We start from the raw sequence: 19,861 nt of genomic DNA on the forward strand, positions 1-19,861 counted from the left end.
ATTTATTCTGAGATTAATAAATTTATTACTTATTATGACAGGCTTCTTCTATTTTTTTATATTTCTATTTTTGTGTAAATGCTCTGGCTTGCTTGTCAACTGAACTTTCCTGCTGAGGGACAATAAAATAAATTTCTACTTCTTTTTATTCTTTTGAGAACTGGACTTCGGGACCCTACATTAAATCCAAACAAAATCCAATCTATATGTAATTTTAATGTGACAAATATCTTAAGGACATAAATTTCACAATATAATGAAAACGGTTATTTGTGACATTGCACTGTTGTATTTTGATTTAATCGCCTTAAAGAGCTGCATTAGAAGTATGTTTTACTGTTAAATGCAATGGGAAACCGTAATAAACTAGCTTACTTATACAATTATTATGACAATTATTATGTATTTTATGTATTTAGAGTTAGAATACGAACACAAAATGTGTTCAGATTTTGAGGTCCTTGAAAGCAGCACCACGCACAAACGCCTTGTGTCTCTTTGGGAATTGACGATGAAGTAAAAGTATTTCTTGCTCCCACTCGGAAATATGTCCTGGATTAGTTATATCAGTTGTAACGATGTATTTCTACATTCTTCACCTGCTGATCGGACGGCTTTCAGGAACTGTGCAGGCTGGACAGTGCAGCACTTCTCACCGCTGCAGCCAGAGGATCCAGTCCCGACCAGACGAGGGCGGGGTTAATGAAGAAGAAGAAGAAGAAAAAAAAATAGAAGTTTCCTGGTGACCTACGACAACACAGGAAGGTAAAGTTAGCTTAGCTTCGGTCCAAAGTAACGTTTTAACCCTCCAAATGCAGCCCGGATTATTAGAATAACTCATAGCGTAACCTTACTCAGAGTGAATATAAAGTAGGCCGCAGCTGTTTACGCTTAACATAAGTTTGATGAAACAGCTGGAAAAACCTGTGGATGTTAGCTGACGAATGTTGTATCCGTTTATGTCATAACGGTTCAAAGTTTAAAAAGTACAGCTACGGTTTGAATAGTTAGGAAATTATAATAATTGAAAGTACGGATTCATTTACAGTGGTTTGTACCTGCCTGGTTAGTGGTTAGCGGATGAAAACTGCGGCTAAGTATGTTAGCTTTGGTTATTTGGAGGCGCGTGTTTTTAGCACCGAGAACAATTTAACCGGGCGGGGTCGTACCCGCTGTAAAAAAAAAACACACCCTAAAGCTAATATTTTACATACATTTATTGGCTTTTCAGAATGTTTAACACAGATTCCATTGATAACATTTTATGTTGTCAGTTCACGTCAAAAAGAAACCCGTCATATTTGTGTCTTATTACACATGACAAATATTTAAATAATGGATTCATCACATTTAAACGTTTCAGGCCTATTCTGATGAGGGGAAGACCAGAAATGGACTGAATTGGATTGCATAGGACTGAATGATTTGCAACGTGCAAATGGCTTTTGTAAAAATAAACAAAAATGTAAATAAAAGTAACCCAATCTGAACTGAATTGAACAAGTTTTCTGCATATTTGCTAGGTTGTTGCGCAATCCTAATTGTTTATTATAAAATTAATGTTCTGTACTGTAACTAAGAGATTTATTTTTGTAACTAAGAAATCTCTTACAGAACAGAACATTAATTTTATTTTTTTAAGCTTGATACCTTAAAGAATTTGAAAAAAGTTATAAAAAACATATCCTATGGCCAATTCCACTTCGCTTGATGACTAGACTGACTGCAGAGAGACAAATCTAAAGCACTACGACATGTTTTTTAAATTTTATTTTGTTTCCATTGTAGATGAATGTTGGCGTAGCTCACAGTGAGGTGAACCCCAACACGCGGGTGATGAACAGCAGGGGAATATGGCTCACCTATCTGTTACTGACGGTGGTTCTGCACATTGTTCTGCTCAGCATTCCTTTCTTCTCGGTGCCGCTCGTCTGGACGCTCACCAACGTTATCCACAACCTGGTCAGTCTGACACCTGAACACAGAATAGAAATGATTTGATCTGTTGATAGATTATTGTGTGAAAATCATCGTTCCCTTCTTTACTTCAGCTTCTTTCACAACATGCTATTGCTATGCTGAACTTTTTACATTTTGTCGTGTTACAACCACAAACTTCAATGTGTTTTTTGGGGGGTTTGTAGAAGAAAGCTTCTGGGTTTTCAAAATCCTTTACAAATAAAATCTGAAAAGTGTGGTGTGCATTTGTATTTAGTTTGTGTCAGTCAATACTTTGAAGAATCAGCTAATTTTACAGTTTTACCTGCAAGTTTTGATGGCATATTTTATGTAAATACAAGTGAACTCTTGCTACTAGGTTTGTTTTTTTTCTTTCTATTTTTTATTTGTCCAGATGTTGATATTTATGCAACATTTTCCTCCAGTTAGCTTCTATTTTGTTGCATGACAAAAAATGAAACTGAATAATTTTTCTAGGCATAGCTTATATTTACCGTAGATCTTGACGGATTTGTTTACGTTTATATTTTCTCAGTTGCCTTTTGTTTTTCCAGCCAGCCTTTATTTCAGGTGTTTTCCTCTTGCTTCTGTTATTTCACACTCATTCAGACCACATGCCAGCGCGTGGCGGTGAACCAGCAACCCCCCTCGCTGCTACAAACACGAATACGAATAAATATTGTCACATGATTCGAGTAACAACTGCTGAAAAGTTTTATTGGAATTTGGCCCTTCATGTTTTTTCCCCAAAAACGGTCTATGGAGCAACTTCCCTGTAATAACTTTAAATTTAAATGAAAGAATTAACACGAGAAATGTTTTATTTGAGTCTTTTGTAAAGTTTTCTGCAAATTTTCTGGCTTTTAGAAGTTGCTTGTAGATGCTCAAGGACAGTTTATGCACATTTAATGGATATTAAAGTATGTTGGTTTAAGCACAGCAAGTACTTTATGAGTGTACTTGCATTAATTTTTTTAATTATTATTATTTTACTAGTTGAAAAAGGTCTCAAGACAATATTATTGTTTATTACAATAATTTCTGGGACAATTTATGGTCCAGCAAAATGTTGTCTTGAGGTATTTTATTTAAAAATCAGTTTAATCAGACAGATTTCCAGTAGGGGCGGAAATGTATCATATACATTTTTTTATTATAAAAAATTTCGGCATCATCGTCTCGCTAAATTTCAATCAGTGTTAATAACAAACAAAAACTGACAGCATTGTTGGAAAAGTTATTTTTACTTTTTTCTCCACTGTTTCACGAAGGCATCAATAAATAAATATCAGTAAATTTTAAAAAAAAAGTAATTAAATGCAGTTACTGTGTGCAGCTTAGTGATATAAATCACATCTTATAACAAATGGGAACTTTTTTCAGGAAACATATTTATGGTGTTATGAAAAGAAAAGTAAAAAAAAAAGTTTTTAAAAAAAAAATCATACTTTATATTGTAATCACTATAATTTCAAATCAGTTACATATATTTCAGTTTGATGCTAGTTACCAAACAATGTAGTCAAATTGAGTTTATTATTCAAATTAATTAAAAAGTTTTGGTGACTTGTCATGACGTGTCATTCGGTAAATAATGACACTTTTAATGCAAAGTTGACTCTTTTAATGGACTTTTAATGCTAATTTTAATAAAACTTTGCATTAAAATGGTAATTATTGACCAAATAATGGACTTTTAATGCAACCTTTAGTGCAACTCTGCATTAATAGTGTCATTATTTACTGAGTGACACTTCATGACAACAGTTGTAAACATTCATAAAGACTCCTTCATGTTCCTGACTGTTACGTCATGTCAGTCTTATGCAAACCCCTTTAAATTAAGTGCAGCTAAAGTTTTTCTCAAAGGAAACAGCAGATTGCATTGAGTTATTCACATGTAGAGATGGTGGACAGTCGATTGCATTTGCAGCATGTTTAAAGTTTTGGCTCCTGATTGAGTTAGGCTCTCCGAATGTACAGAAACTCTCAGGCTGAAATTCCTCAGCTTTTCAACGTTTAATTAAACGAATACAGTTTTCTTCCCCCTTAGGAGTCAAACTGAGCTTCTGTTTCGAAATAAATGTGTTTGTGATGGGTGACAGACGGCTCCTGTGCTCCTTTCTCCAGGCGATGTACCTGTTCCTGCACACAGTGAAGGGCACTCCCTTCGAAACTCCAGACCAGGGCAAAGCACGTCTGCTCACGCACTGGGAACAGATGGACTACGGCGTCCAATTCACTTCTTCACGCAAGTTTCTCACCATCTCACCAATTGTTCTGTGAGTATCTCTTACCGGTAAAATGCAAAAATTTGTTTTTTTGTGCCAGACACAATTTCACTTTCATTTTGACGACCCAATCAAATCCGTCGGTTATTTTATTAATTGTTTCCTTGAATGGACGTATCCCAACAAAGGGCTGCCAGTGTGCTAACTGATGGGGATGTTGAGATTAAATTAAACTTGGGAAAATTCTGAAATTCTGGGAACAATTTTGGGGGAAAACCAGAAGGGGAAAGCAGGGCCCTAAAGAAGCTTGGACAGTAGATGAGTAACAGAAAAAACCAGCAGAGAGAGGATTTTACCAACATTAAAATTAGGGCTGCAGCCAACAATAACTTTAGTAATCGATTATTCTGGTGTTTAATCAGGTAAAAAATTAGCAGATTTGGCAGAGTTTTCATTTAACTACCTAACCCTTTTTGTACAATATTAAAATAAATTATTTTAATATTCAGTTCGTTTTTTAAATGGGAAAATAAACATTTTATTGCCTAAAATGCAATAACAGAATATCTGAACATTTGTAGCAACAGCTAAAAAAAACTTCTCAAACATCTACATGTTACCTCAATACAGTTTAGTGCTAATTTGTTGATTAATTTTTGAAATTACTGATTTTTTTTTACCAAGTGAACTTAAAATTATTCCAGTTTTGGGTAGAACATATTTACAGACACATTTTTTTAAATCTTAAATGCAAAATGTTTATATTTTTAGAAACTTTTGCCTCATTTATTCATTTAAGTATATTGTTTTTTTCAGCAAATACTCCAGTTAATGCTTAATTGATTACTAAATCAGTTGACGATTATTTCAATAATTCATTAATCACGATTAATCTGATTAATCGTTTCATTAATCCACAGCCTTTACGTAATACTTTACAGATTCAAGTCTTTCAAGAAGTACTTCTAACATCAACATGATCTGTGTTTCGGATTCATCGATTTAATAATTAGACTTTTATTAGATTTTTATTTTCACAGTTTTTTTTATTAATATCTGCTCGGAGTTTGTCGTTCTTTCAGCAAATTACCTTTTTTGAGTCTGTATACACCGGTTAATGATTAATCGATGAATAAATTAGTTGACAATCATTACAATAATTGATATAGGCTGATAGTTATCATGTGTCGGTAATCTAAACCAGGGTGAGCAAGTCTCGTTCCACAGCCAGTATGCTGCATGCTTTCAGTCACACAGCAGGTCTTGATTTGCTGAAATCTGATTGTATATTTTAGTGGTTCATACCAATTAAACTCGACCGCAGTCAGACTTCTGTGTGAACGGTTTACAACCCCAAAGTGACCCACATGCACAGGGGAAGTAATGGATGCTGCCATTTTCGGATCAGTTTTAAAGGGAACCAACAGCATCGTCACAACATCATAACAAAGCCAGGAGAGCTCATGAAAAGAAAGCACAACCTATAGTAATGGCCTTTAGTATTGATTGCAGCTTCTGTAGAGGAATTAGTTTGAGTGTGCAGTTAGTTGGGATTGTGATGCACTTCATGTAGATATAGAAATACGATTACAGATTATGACTTTAAGTTAGTCCACTTGGCCTGTCAGGAACAAATTTTACTGGGCGATAAATTGACCCAGAAATTTTTGCAATAAACAATAATGTGGTTTTGAAACAATTTTCAAGTAATATATTGATAATGGCATAATAATGGAAGCTGTCAAAGACCAATAAACTGGAACTGGAAGGAATTTTAAATCTCCAAAAAAAACCACAACAACCAAAAAATGGAAATAAAAACCACAAACCAAAACCACAAGTAAAATTGATTATCTGTAAAAAAAAAATATTAATGATCAAAATGGGAATTATAGAGCTTATTTTAATTGATCATGTGTTTAGTTAATTGCTTACAGGGTTTCCCCAAGAAAACCTGCTAAGCCCGGTGCTCAGGGCGTGTTTTTGAGTTAAACAATGCTTAAAGTTGACAGGACATTTTAAAATATAATTTGATAGTTATGCATTTTTGGAAGACTGGAAGATTAACACCTAAACACAAACTATAAAGTCTTTAAAAAAGGCAATCATTAAAAAAAACAAACTAATAAATAAACAAAGTTAAGTCTGGTGGCCCGCCAGGCTTACAGTGAGGGAAACTCTGGCTTATTGCGGCAAAACCGCGAGAGGTGTAACTGTTTTACTGTTCTCTTATTTAAAAGAGAACATATTTTACTCATACTGAGATAAATGTAGTTATAACAAGTATTTTAATCGCGTTTAACGAGACGTAAAACTTTCTCAATTAAACTTTGTTGTTTAATTGAGAAAGTTTTCTCATTTGAATGAGAAACGGCTCCTGAATTTATATCAAATCTCTGGCAGTGAAACGCTTCCGTAATCCGTGACAAAAATATAAAAATGTGTTTCCTTTTCCTTCTTTTCCTCTTAACAATTCATTTGTATATCCTCCTCTTTTATATTTTTCTAAAAAAGCAACCTGCTGTTTTTAACCTGTGCATTTTGTGAGGAACTGGCAGCAGATGACAGATCAAACACACTTTTGGTTGCATCGAATGTACAAGAAAAAAAGTGTAATTTAAAGTGGATTCATAAAGTCACCAGACACAAAGGGGAATGCACCTTGCCCAGCGGCTTTGTAACGCATCAAGTGTTGGTGTAATGTTCCTAGTTTGGGTCAGCCATCACACGTGGGCAGCTGTCGGTTTGTGTTCACACCTGGCTTTGACATTCTCCCCCACACGTGTGCTGAGTTACCTGCTCGATGCAAATCAGCCGACTCTACGTCACAGCCAGCCAGCCGCTGGGCGCAAACAGGATGTCATCAAGACTTTGACTGTCGCTGTAGCATCAGCAGAACATTCAGCAGGCATCAGCAGAACATTCAGCAGGCTTTTCAAAGCGTGCATGTAAAACTGTGTAGGTCTCTGAGTATCAGGGGAGACGATAACGGTTTTATTTCTTAAAGCAATGATGATACAGATGTCTGTCGCAATAAATCAATGTGAAAAAGTTAATTAAAACAAATGCAGAATTTTCATTTGAATGATTTATTGCTTTTTTCTTTTCTCTATTTCTATCAAAAACTGAATGACAAAACTCTTCAGTCTGGTGTTTTGGACTCAACTATCCTTTTTTTTAAGGTCAATTGCGTTTACAGACTTAATAATTTATTTGATTTGTTGTTTCTGTTGTTTTGTTTGTTTGTTTTGGATATTTAAATTGTCTTCCAAATGTTTCTTAGAAATTAAAAGCCTCTTGGTCTTTGAGAATGTCTTCTTGCAAAATGGTCTCAAAACAAAAATATAGTAATTTATCGTAATAACTGAGACAATTTATCGTCCAGCAAAATTTATCATGAAAGAATAAGTGGACTTCTGTTTGGAAATTAAATTAAGCTGCTGATTTTAAATCTGACTGTTTGAGATCAGGATTTTTTTTTATTTTTTAGATTTTTATTCTAATCCCAGCTTCCCGACATGCAAACATATTCACCTCTCTGTTTCCTTTAGGTTCGAACCACAAACTTCATCCTTTACTAACATCATTTTATAAATTAGAAACTAAAGACATTGTTATACAAACAGGCTTTTTTATTAACCTTTTATGTCAGTTTTTATATTCTTGTCTTTTTTAAGCATTTTGTCATTTTGTCTGTGATAGATGCTGTATAAATACATTTTACCTACTTATTTACTTATGATCCATAATTTTCCTTCTAATTCACAACAATGCGCTACAAAAACTCACTAAAATAAACTGAATGAGTTTTAGTACAGTGACAAAATGTGGAAAAGTTCAAGGGGTATGAATATTTTTGTATATTTCGTTGCATTCGCGTTAATTCTGACCCGTGTTTCCCTTTGCAGGCACATTCTTGCCAGTTTCTACACGAAATACGATGCGACGCATTTTTTAATCAACACATGCTCCCTGATGACCGTCCTAATCCCAAAGCTGCCGCAGCTTCACGGAGTACGGATATTTGGCATCAACAAATACTGACGCACCCTAAAACCAGGACTTTATCCACAAAAACTGGACTTAAAGTTGTTCTGCTCCTGCTGAACTGTTTTCTGAGTAACAGTTTGAGGAGACGGAGATAAAAACTGAGGACTACCCTGAACGCCTGGAGAAACTGAATGCACTGTTTCATCAAAGTGTTTCTCATACTAAAACAAGATCCGTTGCTCGTGTTTTTGAAGGTTAAAAATGCACTGGTTTTATTTTGTGATGTTTGTTCACCTTTTTTCTTTTTCTTTTTGCACTGGCTGCAACTGTGTAAAGCTGAGTTTATTTGCCATAATTATAAACCAGTTTTTTTCTACTCAATCCAGCATGCATTTACATGCCTTCAATAAATATTTTACTGTGATATACAGAAAAAAGTAAAGTGGATATCATCTTAGAAACCTGCCAGCTCTGAATACAGGACAGGATTTTGTAGAATCCACTTGGTCCAGGGTTTCTACAAGTTTCACAAACTCAAATTTGAGACTTTTTAAGACTATTCTGAATGGATTTTAAGACCTGTAGCAGAACAGAAATGTACAAAAGAAAACTGCAAATAAATGAATCGAACCGTTTGGCAACAGAAGTGAGCCAATGGCAAGAATGAACGTCGTCCAGTCAACTGCAGATAAATAAATTTCTACTTACCCATAATGGATGTAAAAAAGCTAGCTAGCTGATTAACAGCTAGTTATTAGCTACTTATGGTTGTTACCACTTTAAATCATCGTAATGCAGTGAAGATGTCTGTGCACATCTCAGTTTGTGTAGCAGTAAAATCCTGCAAGGAAAATGAAAACTACATGGAATGAGGTTAAATAGTAATGCCACAACAAATTTAAGACCGGCGATTAACATATTTAAGGCCAACTTATTGTTTTTCAATCAATTTAAGACATTTTAAGGTCTTTATTTTATATTAATAAATTTAAGAGAATCCTCTTCATGCTGTTAGATGGCATTAAATCATTTAATCTTCTTTTGGGATAAATATATTATTTTCAGGGTTTATGGAGGTTTCACCTACTCAAATTTAAGATTTTTTAGGACCATGTGAATACAATTTAAGACCTATATCACAAGAGATGTACACAGCAAATGAAGGGGACTAAAACTAACATTTCCGGGATCAATTTGTGGCACTTGGCAGTAGCTTTGTGCTTTTCACATGTCATATAGCCATCTTCCATTAGCATCTTGTTACTGTTAGCCTTAACAGCTTTGAGTCACAGAACGCAGTGAGTGAAGATTTCAGAGCAAAAGTCTTGTAAGAAAAAACAGAATATATTACAGTAATTAGTCCTACCACAAGCAAAATTTAAGACCTCTGATTGATGTTTTTAAGGCCAACTTATTGTTTTTCAATTAATTTAAGACATTTTAAGGCCTTAATTTTATATTGATAAATTTAAGAGAATCATCTTCATGGTCTCAAATGACATTAAATCTCATATTTAAGATTTCTTTAGGACCATTACGAATAAAATTTAAGACCTTTATCACAAGCAATGTAAAAAAAAAAAAAAGATGGGGCCAGGGGGAACCAAAACAAAAATTTCTGGGGTCAATGTGTGGCACTTGGCAGTAGTTTTATGGTTTTTCACATGGCATATGGACATGTGAGCAGGCCATATGCCTTATCAGAAGGCATAAGGCCATGCGAGAAGGCTGTATGTCTTCTCGCATGGCCTTATGCCATGTAAAAATATGTCCATGTGACATCTTTCATCATCAGTGAGTGGAGATGTCAGTGCAAAAGTCCCATAAGAAAAAAACAGAGAATATATAACATTAATTAGTTCTGCCACAACAAAATGTAAGACCTGTGATTAATGTTTTAAGGCTAATTTGCTGTTTTTCCAATAAATTTAAGACATTTCAAGGCCTTAATTTTAGATACTTAAGACTTTGTAAGCATCCCATTGGTCCCAATTTTCAAGCTGTGGGGAAGTCCAGACGCTTTACATGAGGAGGCCGACACAGTTTTCTCCATATGCTCATATATCCAAGGGGTTCCCCCCCTTCCGCATTCAATAGAGTCCTGTGTGCATTGGAGAAAGGGTTTCCCTGTTTGTAATGCATGTTTCGGGGAAGTAGTTCAAAGGGAACACAGCGCAGTGTGAATGTTGCCTGGGTTGAGCTGAGCCTGGGAAATACATGCAAATATTGCTCGCTGTATCAGCTGTTTTAAACCTGATGAGTAATTGTTTGCAAGCATTTCCAACGGTGTTGATCGCTGCGTGGACACACGCAGGTCATAAAGAAACCTGCAGTGGGATTCTCGCTGCTGCTGCCTTTAAATGTCACAGTGTCCCCAAGATGTCACTGAAACTAGAGTGGGAGAGTAAAAGAGAAAGGATAAACGTTGGGTTTTCTTTTTCAAACGTAGATTGTGCTTGATGAAAGATAACGTTATCTGCTCTGAAAAGCTGTTTTTCTTTTTTTTTTATTTATTCCTGGCTCAGCTTCTGCTTTGAATTTAACATCAGTCATACCGACAGTTCCTGAGCAACAGATTTAAAAAGTTTCAGTGCACAGCAAGTTGTTTGTTTAAAGTTTTGAATTTACTTGGAAAGACAAATATGTTTTAGGTTATCAACAGATATGAAAAAGGTCAAAAATTTCTCCTGCGTTATCTTTGATCTTGTTATGCAGATTACCAAGCACAACTTTTTAAAAAATGTGGTAAAAACATGAGTTTTACTTAGAAATCAACACTCAACAGACATTTCATTTATTTGGGGCTTTGATGCATTTTGAAAGTGTATTTTATTCAGGCTGTAATGACTATGCACCATATATTTATGGATCAATGAGAATAAAATCAAGAGTTGGATGCTAAAGATTAAATTTATGGATTTTTTTCCCTAATTGAAATAAAACATACAGACATAAAGCTGCACTAGATATTTGAAAAATCTTGAGAGAGTTGGTTTAAATGCGATGATTTCCTTGGTTTTAAACGAGAGTCTAACATTAAATTTTGGACTTTAAATTCAATAATATGCTCCTTTCTCCATTGCAAAACACATTTTTTAACAATATATTTGTTTTATTGTCAAGTAGCCACTGAAATGAGGTGAAACTGAATAACTAGGCGCTTCCTGTGCAGAAAATGACTTTTCAATAGAAACCACTAGAGCCAAAAATGTTTCAGGTAGTTTGTGATTAAACAGAACATTCAAGACACAGACCCTCAGCATGATGCAACCACCACCTTCCTGCTGAGAAAATTATGGGCAACCTCAGGCATCCTCATTGTGAGACTGCTTTGCAAAGAGTGTCTTCAGTCAGAGGCTTCTTCGGGGCCGCTGTGAGAGTGACTGCTACAGGAGATCCTTCATGGCCACACAGCCATAAGTATCTACATAACCTTACATAATGAGTTACATCATCATTTAATTTTCCTTTGTGGTAAAGTATTTTCAGGGTTTATGTTGAAATTTAAAACTTTTTAAGACCATTATGAATGTAAGACCTAAAATCACAAGAGATATAAAAAATAAATGCAGGGGACCAAAACTGTGAAGTTTGTTTTTTTTTGTTTTTGTTGTTGCTCTTGCAGCAGCTTTGTGTTTTTCACATGGCTTATGGCTCTCCAGCTAGCTAACATTAGCAGCTTGTTGCCGGTAGCTTTAGCCGCCTGAGTCACAGAACGCGTTGAGTGAAGATGTCAGGCAAACTTTTGCTTTATAGAAAAGTCAGAGAAAAAAAAAACCTTCGTAGAAAATGTGGCATTTAAATAGTCTTGCCACAACAAAAATTTAAGACCTGAGATTAGCATATTTAAGGCCAACTTACATTGTCTTTAATGAATTTAATACATCTTAATGCCTTAGTTTTAAATAAATGAATTTAAGACTTTTTAAGGATGTAATAGAGCAAACTTTATCTGGTCTATCCAATAAATCTTTCCAGAATAAATTCAGTTGAAGCTTGGATAAAATTCATAATGTAAACAGGACCGTGATCCCAAATACACATAAAAACTAGTTTTGGAAAGAAGGGTAGTAGGAAGATTTTAGAAAACCTTCACTGCTGAAAAATTGTGAAATATCCTTTAAAGTCAGAAATATGCTGCAAATTTAAAACACTCTACCAATTTTGACAAGTGGTGCAATATCAGGCCAAAACTCTGCCAAAAGCTTATTGTTACTTTCACTTACATGTGATGTTGAATATATTTGAACCAGAGTTGATTTAAGATAATTATGGCAATAATTCTCAATAAATTCAAGTTAAGGCAGCAAAATAAGTTAAAAATATATTCAAGTTGTATAATCATTCTTCCCTGGATTAACTGTTTAAATTATTAAAAAATAAACATGTTGTACCAGTGAGTAGTGTATGTAAACTTCTGGGCATGAAGCTGTTTTTGTAAAGAGGAAATTCAACAGATTTACGACGCATCCGAAAAATATTCACAACGCTTCACTTTTTCCACCTTTTGCTATGTTACAGTCTTATCCCAAATTATATTAAATTAATCTCTCTCCTCGAAATTTTACACACAAATAGCTCATTATGAAAATGTGGAAAATAGTTTTTGAGTGTTTTGAAAATTTATTAAAAATAGCAAACCAAAAAATTGCATTTATACAAGTATTCTAGAATTGCACTAATTATTTTAGTTGTCAATTATTCTGACGTTTAATCAGATATAAAAAATGTCATTCGTGTGGATTTCTCATTCAACCACTTGAGACTTTTAAAATATATTAGAAATGCATTTAAAACATAGAATTAAATAATTAGATTCTTTTTTAAATAAGAAAAACATTTTATTGCCTAAAATTTAATAGCACAGCATTCCTTTAGTGAATACTTGATTATTTATAGCACAGAATGACCTGCAGATAAAAAAATACATTAACGTGTGAAAAGTTCAACACTTTCTGCGTAACATCAATAAAGTTTAGGCCTAATCTGTTGATTATTGAGTCGATTAATTCTATAGCAAAAGATGATTAATAGATTTTTTTTAAGTTGGCTGAATAGAGGAGTCTGGTGTAGAACGCATTTAAAGACAGATTATTTTTATTTTTAATCCAAAAATGAGTGGGGTTTTTTTTTGTACAGTTTAGGCTTAATTACACCTTTGACTGTGTTCTCTCAGAAAATTTCCTTTTGTATTTATACTACAGTTAATGATTAACCGATTACTAACTTAGATTATTTCAATAACTGATTAATGATGATTAGATCTTTGGGTCGCCCCAGTCTGAGGTCAAGGTTTTCATGTAGGATGTCTCTGTTCATCACCACATTCATCTTTCCCTCCATCCTGACTAATCTGCCAGTTTCTGCTGCTGCACATACCCACAGCATGATGCCACCACCACCATGCCTCACTGTAGGGATGGTGGAGTTTTCTACAAACAGCCTGGAATGATACTTTAGTATGAAGCATAAGGTCTGTCAATAATTATGTAAATGTGATTTTTGATAAATTTTCACATTCTCAAAATAGGTTATTTGGGTGTAGAATTTTTAATTAGAATTTTAGAAAAAAATTCTAATTAAAAAAAAATTAGTTACCAAACAATGTAGTCAAATTGAGTTTATTATTCAAGTTAATTAAAAAGTTTTGGTGACTTGTCATGACGTGTCATTCAGTAAATAATGACACTTTTAATGCAACATGGAACAACCCCAATTAATTAAAATAATAATTTAATTATTTAATTTAATATAACATGGAACAAGCTGCAACAAAAAAAAATGAAAAGGTTTCATTTGAAAAAATGTCTTCGGTTAGAAGCTTCTTCAAATTCGCTGTGATATGGACTGCTACAGGAGATTTTTCTTGCCAACAGCCATCACCAACTTTTTTGAAGAATCTTGAATTAATATGAATTACAGCAACATTTATTTTCCCTTTGTTATCAGGAAAGTATTTTTGAATTGAAGCTCTTACAGTAAATATTTATTTCAAGCATTCCATAGTAATAATTACTGGATTGTGTAAAATTGTGTTGGGGAACAGATGTGTGAATTCAGACAGATCTAGAGCACCACATTTAATAAATAAACCATTTCTTGACCACAGTATCTGGAATATAACCAAAAAGGACACTAATATAGTAAAGCAGTCATATTTTAGGACAGGATCAATCATAAAAAATATATACATTTAAGTTTCAAAAGCATCACTAGGTGTCCAAACAAAAATATATAATTTTTTTATTCAAAATATTTTAGAACAGTTCCACAGATATTTCCATTAAAATCAACATGAAGAAAACACATGACCAGTTTTTCTTCTGAAATAATAAAATAATAATGACAAAAGTAGGCGTCTCAGTGTGGAGAAAACGTGAAGCGGATTCTCTCCATTCACAGCCTAATGGCTTGAAACACATGTCTAGTCAAAGTAAAACCTGATGAAACTCAAAACCTCTCAATGTAAATTTACCCTTTTAGCATCTGAAGAATGCGTTCATGCGCCTGAAGTGCTCAACTTTTCTTTTCTGTCTGTGATCGCTCCGGCTGGAGTCCAGTCCAGAGATTTCCTCCATCAAGCATGAAAACCTGGACAACCCCGGCGAGACATTCCCCAACCTGCCCGCCAGCCAGGGTGCAGTTTCAATCTTCTTCTTCTACTCTCTCATTCAGCCTTTATCATAGGCTTCAGTTCTTCTTCTCTGTCCTCCTCCTCATCATCATCGGTGTCGAAGAACTCGTCCTCAAAAAAGCTTCCTCCAAAACCGTATTCCTGCGCGTGGACAGACACCTCGTTTGATTTCAAGTGCGGGGATCCTTCGATAAAATCGGCAAACCTGTTGATGATGGAGATGATGTTAATTTAACAGCCGAAACCGAGTCTGTGTAACCCTGTGGTCCATCCCATTAGATCGAGCCGACTCACTGCTTCCCTATTTCTCTCCTAGATGATGCCGCTCACACTGATGCTGGTTCTGCTCCAGGTTTCTTCCTGTTAAAAGAGAGTTGTTCCTCTCCACCGTCACCACATGCTTGCTCAGAATGACGAGTTACTGCTGACTAAATGATCCCCAACTGGCGATTTTTACCTGAATTTGACTGAATTGCTTTATAACTAGGATGAAATTAGGATTTCTATATGAATAGATCATATTTTGTTTGATTATACAGCTCTGGAAAAAATTCAGACACCACTTAAAATTATCAGTTTCTCAGATTTTACTTTTTATAGGTAAATATTTGAGAAAAAGGAACATTGCTCATTTAGTCTATAAACTACTGACAACATACAGGGTTTCCCATAGTGTATCATAAGCCTGGCGGGCCACCAGGCTTTACTTGTGCCCCCACCAGACTTAGCATTGCTTATTTATTTCAGTTTTAAAAAAATATTGGCATTTTTTAAGACTATAGCGTATAAATATCAAGTGATATTTTCAAATTTCCTGTCAATTTTAGACATTTTTAACTCAAAAACATGACGGGCCGCTGAATGAATGACAGCTTGAGCGCTCCAAACACCAGGCCTAGAAGGTTTTCTAGGGGAAACCTTGACATGTCTGAAATTCCAAGCAAAATTTTTGTTTTTATTTGCCAAAATAACGAAAAAGATGCAGAGCTTTCAGACCTCAAATGCAAAGAAAACAAGTTCATATTAATATAGAAACAACAACACGTTTTCACTCAGGAAGAGTTCAGAAATCAAGATTTGGAGGGAAAAGCCAGAAGGTTTTCAGTCGGGTTCAGTGCTGTGGGCTCTTAGTTTTTTTCCAGAGCTTTATTTTTCTCTACTGTATTTTGGGGTGACATTTATTCGTGCTTTAGAAATAAGTTGAATTAATTGCTTCACAAATTTACAAGGAAACTATTTACAAACTAAAAATGTGTTTTAAATAAAAAGTGCAACATGTAGGACATTATTTTCTACAATTTTAATATTTACACAAGCAGCCTCCTGCAAATCAGAGATGATGTCAAACAGACCTTTTTCTCACTAATCAGTCAGAATCCAGCTTTGGCATTGGGAAGTTTCATGATTTGTGGATCAGGAGGAAAAGAAATATCTACTATAAAATAATTGTTCTATACTTGCATGTCCACAGTGTTAGAAAACTGGAAACAATTTCGAGAGGAAAATATGCAGAAGCCAGGAATTAACAAACTTAATCAGAAATGGAGCTGTGAGGTAATGTGGGGCCGACCAAGCAGAGTTAATAATCATTGTTCCTATTTTGACCTCTAATTATGAATAATGAAGCTTTACAAATACACTGAATCATCTTTTATCTCAACAGTGACCTCATTAGGTAAATAAATCAACTCTGTGTAAACTCAGGAAAATCAAGGGATTAGCTCATTGTTCAGTCTGTAATGTATCCAAAATGTCCGACCTGTGAGTCAGTGAGAAACAAAGCAGCAGACAAATATTTTCATCTGGGTTTTTTTGTAACCTGTTCTAATATTTTTAATCACTGCTGGCCTCACCGCTTTTATCCTGAAGTAAAATGCAACAATCTTTCTTCGTCTTTCTTCAAAAACGTTTTGCACAGATAAGCCTAGAAATCCAAACCTTTTTGGGGACTGAAGCCTGGACACGGCCTTCCAGGGACTGAAGTCTGGGCTGTTGCAGTATTTTCGCAGCTCCTCCAGCGCGCGGCGGGTTTCTTCTTCTGCTTCTTTCTGATACTCCTCCTCGGTGAGCAGGCGGCGCGGCTGGGGCTTCCAATAAATATAACCTCTGACTTTCCTGCAAACCAAAACGATGTGATGGAAATAAGAAATAAAAATACATCAGCATCATCCGGTTAAAATGCAAAATAAAGAACCTGAGAAACAACTTATGAAGTTTGTTCACAGTTAACTGAAAAACACAGAGGGGGCAAAGCTAAATACCTAAAACTGTTTTAAACTTCTAAATTTTTGTCATATTAGTAAATGTAAATATTTTATATAATAATAATAATAGTAAATATATTTTATATTATATAAAATGAAAATATTTTAATATATTTTCATTTTATTACATAATTATGTTATATGAAAATATGACTTAAATATAGCTGTATTTTAAGTAATATTTGGATATAAATTATTATGATGTCATGAGAAAATGCACTAAATCTATTTTCTAAATTAGTTATGAAGTAAAGGGTCATTTCCCTTCTTTTTATTTTTGATCTGTAAGACCATACATGGTTAAAATGTTTAATCTTTAATAAAATGTGGACCAGATCATCCAAGTTTAGGTATTGAGCCTCTGAATAACAGTTTGTGACTAGTAACTTTTTAATTTTACATCATAAAAAAAGGAGTTTGCATCGAAATAAAAGCTAAATCAAGAATTTTGTTTTTAGAATCCACAGACCAAACTGAGAAAAACATTTTATTTTTGTATGAATGTGTTTTAAATAGAAGAACACAAATAATTAGGTGGACAAAAACTAAAGTTATAATCTGAAAAATTAAAATTACAGGTCATCAAAAACAAATAAAAGAAATCCAAAAAAATCATATTTTTATCTTTCAAATAATGCAATAAGATGAAGTCTGAAACATCTTTCCATACGTATCCATCCTTGGAAAAAATGATAATTTCCTAGCATTTCAAGGCTGAATAAACAAAACTGTAATAAATTCTCTGGAAACGCTGATTATCTGCAGATGAAATTCAGATGAGCTGTGAGGGTTTTCCTAACATTTACCCATTTGCATCCTATAGCTGAAGCCACAGTTTGCAGAAAGGTTACAAACAATCAAACTGATCTTATGGCACAAACTTATGAGTCAGTGGCAGTGAAAGAAAGTCAGGCTTATGTAAATAAAATATGGAAACTGTGACCTTACTAAAAAAGACATGTTACGGTCTGATGAAACCAAGCACAAACTTTTAACTATGATTCTAAAAGGTGGAGGTGGCAGTATTATGCTATGGGGTTCATTTTTTTCAATGAGAACTAAAGTTTTGCTGAAAAAAGTATTTTTTATTTATTTATTCAAAACTAAGCCTGTCCCAATAAGTAATATATCAATTAATTGAACAAAAATGAGGAAGGCTTAACTTCCATTTGGGCAACAATCATTAAAGAGATGCTCCCTTAAATATTGCTGAAAATTTTGAGAAACACTGCAAACATTTGATATCCAGTATGACAAGGTTAGTCTGCTCCCCCTTTTGCTTGTTTTCCCTGTCTAAGCTGGATGACTATCACTTTTTAAATACAACTTTGGTTTCAGTTTCCCTACATTAAGCTGCTACAGGAGATTCTCAGCTTTTGCTGTACTCTTGCGCCCTCTTCTGACAGCATTTGAGCATTGCATACCTCCACACTGTCAATGCCAGAATGACTGGGTACTCCAGATTTTTGGAGAGCAAAGACGCCAGGATGATAGCAAAGGCAACTTGCTGGATCTGAATTCCCAGATAAATTAGAAGCAGTCCAAACAGTTGCAGCGTCCACGACAGGATGTTGATGCTCTTCTCATCCACCAAGGGGCCGTAGCGGTAGCACACAGCAAAACTGATGAATCCCACCACTGTTACGTAACCTGACAGAAAAAAAAAGGATTTATGCGGTGTTAAGTTTTATAAAATTCAATACACTTAAAAAAAAAGAAAAGTCACCCAACTCATTTGCACATCCCTGAAATAATGAGTACAACATATCTATTCTAATAACCACACAGTCTCTGTATGTCATAATCTTGTACAGTATATTTTTATTACTATTATTGTAAATCTTGTTTTTGTTTGCTGTTTTAAACTAGTTTTCAACCAGAATTCCCCCAATATTTAGCTTTACTCATCAAAAGTGAAAAAGTTCAAGGACTAATGAATATTTTTTCAAGGCTCTGTAACTCTTCCTCTTTGTTATTTTCTGCCTGAAGTCTGTGTTGTTGGCGAGTGTGTACCTAATGCAGCATGCCAGTGCTCTCGCAGAATTACCCCAAGGTTCCTGCAGACCAGCTGGATGGCATACAGAGAGAAAGACCACCCGCCCACAATAAGCATGTAAAAGGGGCTTTTCTGTGGAAAACAGCAGGGGGACAATCAACCACTGGATCAGCGAGACTTTAATTATGAAAAAAAACAAACAAAAAAACAAAAAAAAAACACTTAAAGGCGATTAAATAGCTTACCTTTGGCAAAAAGCGTGACAGAATGAAAAAGAGGATGATCAGAGAGGCGATCATGCCTGTGCTCATTCCAGCAGAGTAGAAGAAGATCTGACTCCTTCAGGAAAGAATCAAAACACACAAAAAAGAACTGTAATAAATCCAGTTAAAAATGCAGGACTGGTTTTCGGACAGATAAATACCTGCTCAAGGATTCTGCAAAAACAAACAGCAGCGCCCCGGAGAGGAAGACCAAAAACAGATAGATGTCAAACTCTGAAAGGAAAGGAAAGTTAGCTGATAATTATCTCTGAGGCTTGAAGCAAGCTGCTTAGACTTTGACTTTTCCTTTCCAAAGAGACTTTGCTCTTTTGTGCTCTTAAAATAACATTTATTGTCTCTGTAACTCATACGTCAGTCAGTCCATCCATCCATCCATCCATTTTCTTTACATTCTTGTCCCTTAGTCCCAAATCTATAACATGTTGATATTAACGTGAAAAAAATGTGTTTTATTCTGAAAAGATTACAAAGGCTTCTTGATGGTTTGGGTGTGATGCTGATCG

At 34.7% G+C, this 19,861-nt stretch overlaps 2 protein-coding genes across 3 annotated transcripts in view; one reads left to right on the forward strand and one right to left on the reverse strand.

Moving 5' to 3' along the window:
* Positions 1–660: 660 nt before the first annotated feature.
* ormdl2 (ORMDL sphingolipid biosynthesis regulator 2) lies at positions 661–11,090 on the forward strand. 2 transcript variants are annotated; one of them, XM_015051511.1, is made up of 4 exons: positions 661–765; positions 1,789–1,962; positions 4,090–4,241; positions 8,099–11,090. In XM_015051511.1, exons 2-4 carry the CDS (start codon positions 1,789–1,791, stop codon positions 8,232–8,234), a joined length of 462 nt encoding a protein of 153 aa, XP_014906997.1. In that variant the 5' UTR covers positions 661–765; the 3' UTR covers positions 8,235–11,090. The 2 variants fall into 2 exon arrangements, with proteins under 2 accessions (XP_014906997.1, XP_014906998.1); XM_015051512.1 differs by lacking the exon at positions 661–765 and adding an exon at positions 781–1,097.
* Positions 11,091–14,148: 3,058 nt separating this feature from the next.
* The window catches only part of nemp1 (nuclear envelope integral membrane protein 1), an 11,468-nt gene continuing 5,755 nt past the window's right edge, over positions 14,149–19,861 (reverse strand). Inside the window, exons 4-9 of the mRNA XM_015051510.1 lie at positions 19,499–19,571; positions 19,320–19,413; positions 19,092–19,206; positions 18,503–18,728; positions 16,753–16,929; positions 14,149–15,019 (exon numbers count right to left, since the gene is read on the reverse strand). Coding sequence (XP_014906996.1) covers positions 14,848–15,019; positions 16,753–16,929; positions 18,503–18,728; positions 19,092–19,206; positions 19,320–19,413; positions 19,499–19,571 — 857 coding nt within the window. The 3' untranslated portion in view covers positions 14,149–14,847. The remainder of the gene's footprint in view (positions 15,020–16,752; positions 16,930–18,502; positions 18,729–19,091; positions 19,207–19,319; positions 19,414–19,498; positions 19,572–19,861) is intronic.

The sequence above is a fragment of the Poecilia latipinna genome, unplaced genomic scaffold (assembly GCF_001443285.1).
Source record: "Poecilia latipinna isolate Pla-1442-1.1 unplaced genomic scaffold, P_latipinna-1.0 Scaffold1049, whole genome shotgun sequence".
Classification (NCBI taxonomy): domain Eukaryota; kingdom Metazoa; phylum Chordata; class Actinopteri; order Cyprinodontiformes; family Poeciliidae; genus Poecilia; species Poecilia latipinna.